The 4,061-nt window shown below is 38.9% G+C and overlaps 1 protein-coding gene across 2 annotated transcripts; it reads left to right on the forward strand.

Annotated features, from left to right (window-relative positions):
* The first annotated feature begins 256 nt into the window (after nucleotides 1-256).
* thtpa (thiamine triphosphatase) lies at nucleotides 257-3,747 on the forward strand. Of its 2 annotated transcripts, none has more exons than XM_058375851.1 (4): nucleotides 257-318; nucleotides 411-484; nucleotides 1,722-2,222; nucleotides 3,206-3,747. In XM_058375851.1, exons 2-4 carry the CDS (start codon nucleotides 415-417, stop codon nucleotides 3,304-3,306), a joined length of 672 nt encoding a protein of 223 aa, XP_058231834.1. In that variant the 5' UTR covers nucleotides 257-318; nucleotides 411-414; the 3' UTR covers nucleotides 3,307-3,747. The 2 variants fall into 2 exon arrangements, with proteins under 2 accessions (XP_058231834.1, XP_058231833.1); XM_058375850.1 differs by having other exon boundaries at nucleotides 262-343.
* The last annotated feature ends 314 nt before the right edge of the window (nucleotides 3,748-4,061 follow it).

Genomic DNA, 4,061 nt, shown 5'->3' on the forward strand with positions numbered 1-4,061 from the left:
TTTCTGAACCAATGCAGGGTGGCTGAGAGCCTGGAGCCTATCAGTGGACTCAGGGCAGTGGACGCTCTGGACAGGGTGCCAGTCCATTACATAGCACTATTACACATTGTACAGATACTGGTGCAAATGACCCAGATTTATTTATTTATTTATTTATTTGCCCTACCAGTCGTTTTGACAAACGTTGAGCTTTAGAGCAACTTAAAGAAAAAATGCATTTGTTCAGTCAGAGGTGAACTTTTATATTGAAATTCTTGCCGAGAAGCCAGTCATGAAGCCGCTGGTGGAAATGCATTATGGGATTGCATGAAGCTTTGAGTGAGGACATTATCATTATAAACAGGTGTGTTCATAATGCATTCAATTGACTGCTAAGTTGCACGTTTTCCTTTTATTCTTCTTTATTTCAGAGTAATGCACGTGGAGGTGGAGAGGAAGTTCGTGTGTGACTCACACATCCTAGAGAAACTGAAGGACATTGGAGGTGTGTTTCATTCTCAGCTGGATTTCTGTGATTATTCCTGGTGTCCTGCATCACTATAGTACTGAGATTGATGCCTACTCTTTTCCAGGGAAAGTAGCTAATGCATGCTTTAAAAAGTAACACGAAGTCGCGAGATGACGTCACGGGCACATTTGCATATACACCGACCAGGCATAACATTATGACCACCTGCCTAATATTGTGTTGGTCCCCCTTTTGCTGCCAAAAACAGCCCTGACCCGTCATGCACTGTGTATTCTGAGACCTTTCTATCAGAACCAGCATTAACTTCTTCAGCAGTTTGAGCAACAGTAGCTCGTCTGTTGGATCGGATCACACGGGCCAGCCTTGGCTGGTTCACCACTGTTCCTTCCTTGGACCATTTTTGATAGATACTGACCACTGCAGACCGGGAACACCCCACAATAGCTGCAGTTTTATAGATGCTCTGATCCAGTCGTCTAGCAGTCACACTCTTGTCAAACTCGCTCAAATCCTTACACTTGCCCATTTTTCCTGCTTCTAACACCTCAACTTTGAGGACAAAATGTTCACCTGCTGCCTAATATATCCCACCCACTAACAGGTGCCATGATGAGATCATCAGTGTTATTCACCTGTCACTGCTCATAATGTTATGCCTAATCGGTGTACACCGAATCATCATGTTCCTTTGCATATCAGCACGTGTTTCATGAAGAAGTAAGATTTTATGATGATGAATAAAACATAGTTGTTGTCAAGTTATACAGTAACTACTTCCTTATTTTCTATAGAAATAAGCTGCCTAATCTTTATAAGAACATACAAGAAAATAGGTAGTATTACTTTGTAAACATGAATAAAATGGTTACAGAATGAATAACTATAAATTATAGTAATTATCGCCAAGAATGATTTAAAATGAAGACCAAAGTGCAGGGGTGGAACAAAAGGGACAATGTTGATCAGTGATTGATTGTTAGGAATAATGGTGATCAGTGATTGGTTGTTAGGAACAATAGTGATCAGTGATTGGTTGTTAGGAACAATAGTGATCAGTGATTGGTCATTGGATTGTTCGGGACATTTATTTCTCATGCAAATAAAATAGATGGATTCTTTTGTTTTTCACAATACAATTTTATTAGCCCCGCCTTGACCCCAGCCGTCAGTTAACAGCAGTCACCACAGGACCTTCACTGACCAGGTGTAGGAACATGAGCTGACATTTTCTTTATCTCTTCCCTTCTCCTAGCTGTTTGTTTGGGTCAGTATGAATTTAAAGACCAGTACCTCGACACAGCAGACTTCACACTGACCCTAAAAGATTTCTGGCTGAGAAAACGAGAAGGATCCTGGGAGCTAAAACGGCCCACGTCATCAAATCCGAATACAAAGACAAGGGCACAGGATGTGTGCACCAATTACAGAGAGATCACTGATGTGCTTCACATCAGAGCTGAGCTCATGTCTATCATGGGCATTTATGCAGAACCCACCACAGACTCCTGCGATAAAGACGTTCATGCTGAGTTTGAAAAGTGGCTGCAGGATATGAACCTGGAGTGTTTTGCGGAGTACACCACTGTAAGGTGTTCTTATGCGCTGGAGTGCGAAGTGGAGGACCAAAGAGTCCGGGTCGATCTGGATCAGGCCGATTTTGGCTACTGCGTTGGAGAGATTGAAGTTCTTGTTTCGGAAGGGGTTGAGACGGCGTCTACGATGCAGAGTATCGAGAAGACGGCTCAAAAATTAGGTAACTGAAGAGTAGTGAGCTTGTGTTGAATAATGTTTGTATGATATACTGTAATAATCAACAATGCATTGATATTATTATTGACAATTGATATAATTATTGATATTGCAAATTATGGTCATTCCCAGTGCAGATGCAGAATTCCTAGTATAGCCAGTCCAGTCATATTTGGAAAGCAGCATAAGGACAATAAATGCGGGGTTTTTTTCTTCGTTTAACCAAATTCACCACCTGAGAGCCAGTTGGCAGACAGAACTGGCACTGCCGCCTGCAGAAAATAAAATATGTCTAAAATTAGGGAAAAAATCTAAATAGATAGTGCCAAGATTTGATTATATGTATGATCACAAACCATTAAAAAACTATTAAAAGACAAGACCCAAATCCAATATGTGGCATTTGCATAATGTTTTCTGACCATATTTATTAAGTGACCATTACGATAATACGGTGTATGTCAGGGATGTCCGATCTGATCCGCAAATGGCCAGTGCAGGTGCAGGTTTTCATTCCAGTCAGGCAGAAACCACACCTGTTTAATCAAGTGATCTTGGCTTTCAGTAGACTCAGGTGTAGCTTGTGATCAGTTGGAATGAAAACCCATGCTGACTTGAATATTGTAGATTTTATAGCAGATAATCATTATACTTATTAGAGAGTATAGGAGGCTCCATGTTACGGTAGTTCAGTGGTTATGACCAGAAGGTTGTTAGTTCAAACCTCACTGCTGCCACTGAAGTGCTTAGTTATATAAATGACATTAAGTTGCTTGGGATAAGAGAATTTTCCTTTATTTTCCTTAGATACTCGTAAATCATACCAGATAGAGGAATGTGTTTAAACCTGTGAATCAATTAGACTGGTTGATAAAGAGACAGATCCATCTGGATAGATGCTAAATTGCTCATTAATATCTGTGTATTAGCTTGTCCATCTATTTGTTCTCAATACCACATTTTCTGTCTTTCTCTCTGACTCGGAAGGTCTCGGAGGTGAACAGAAAGCACAGGGGAAAATGGAGGTGTATCTTCAGAGATTTCGGCCAGATCACTATGCAGCGCTTCTTAAAGCTCATGTACTGTGAAGTAACTGTAGCTAACATTTTATTCATTCGTTAGAACGAGAATGAATACGTGTCTGAAGTGAAATGTAAATATGTGCAGTTTAGGCAAATCAATATCATCAGCCTGACCGTATAAAATGTTGAGATGAGGGAATTTTTTTGCAGATTTAGGGGGAAAAAAGTTTTTTTCCAGCAAATTAATTGAAAGTATTCTTAACCAGGGCAAACTTTCCTGTTATCATGGTTTATTAAATATCATATAAACACCCGATACAGCTTCTTCCAGACCTCTGAATTAATGTGTGATGGATGTGTGGAAGTTAAAGTTTTAGAACTCTTGTCAGAAAACTGAATAGTGAGTGTTTAAATAATATTATAGCTTAATAAATACTGGAAATTGTATTGATCTGTCTGATGATATTTAATATTTCTGTTTGTGATGATTAAAGAGTTTATAATCTCTTCAGTTCTCCATCAGCAAAAAGGCTCTCTTGAGTCAACAGTATGGTTTTTAGTGAAGACTGAATCGTTACATTAAAAATACTCATACAGTGTAAACAAATGATGCAGGTCCGAAGATAACAGAGCCAGTATGTCTTTTTAAAATAAAATAAATATTATATATATATATATATATATATATATATATATATATATATATATATAAATATTATATATAAAATAAATTACTCTGTGATGAAACATTTCTATTCTGATGGGCGTGGCCTCTTCCAGGATGGTTCCACCCCAAATCCACAGGGCACAAGAGGTCACTG

This window comes from Hemibagrus wyckioides, linkage group LG23 (assembly GCF_019097595.1).
Source record: "Hemibagrus wyckioides isolate EC202008001 linkage group LG23, SWU_Hwy_1.0, whole genome shotgun sequence".
NCBI classification, from domain to species: Eukaryota; Metazoa; Chordata; class Actinopteri; order Siluriformes; family Bagridae; genus Hemibagrus; species Hemibagrus wyckioides.

Coding starts and splice junctions, on each gene's coding strand:
- thtpa (XM_058375850.1), top strand. CDS start 297: ATGGGATTGCATGAAGCTTTGAGTGAGGACATTATCATTATAAACAG. Junction 344..410: donor GACATTATCATTATAAACAG/GTGTGTTCATAA, acceptor TCTTTATTTCAG/AGTAATGCACGTGGAGGTGG. Junction 2,223..3,205: donor GAAGACGGCTCAAAAATTAG/GTAACTGAAGAG, acceptor CTGACTCGGAAG/GTCTCGGAGGTGAACAGAAA.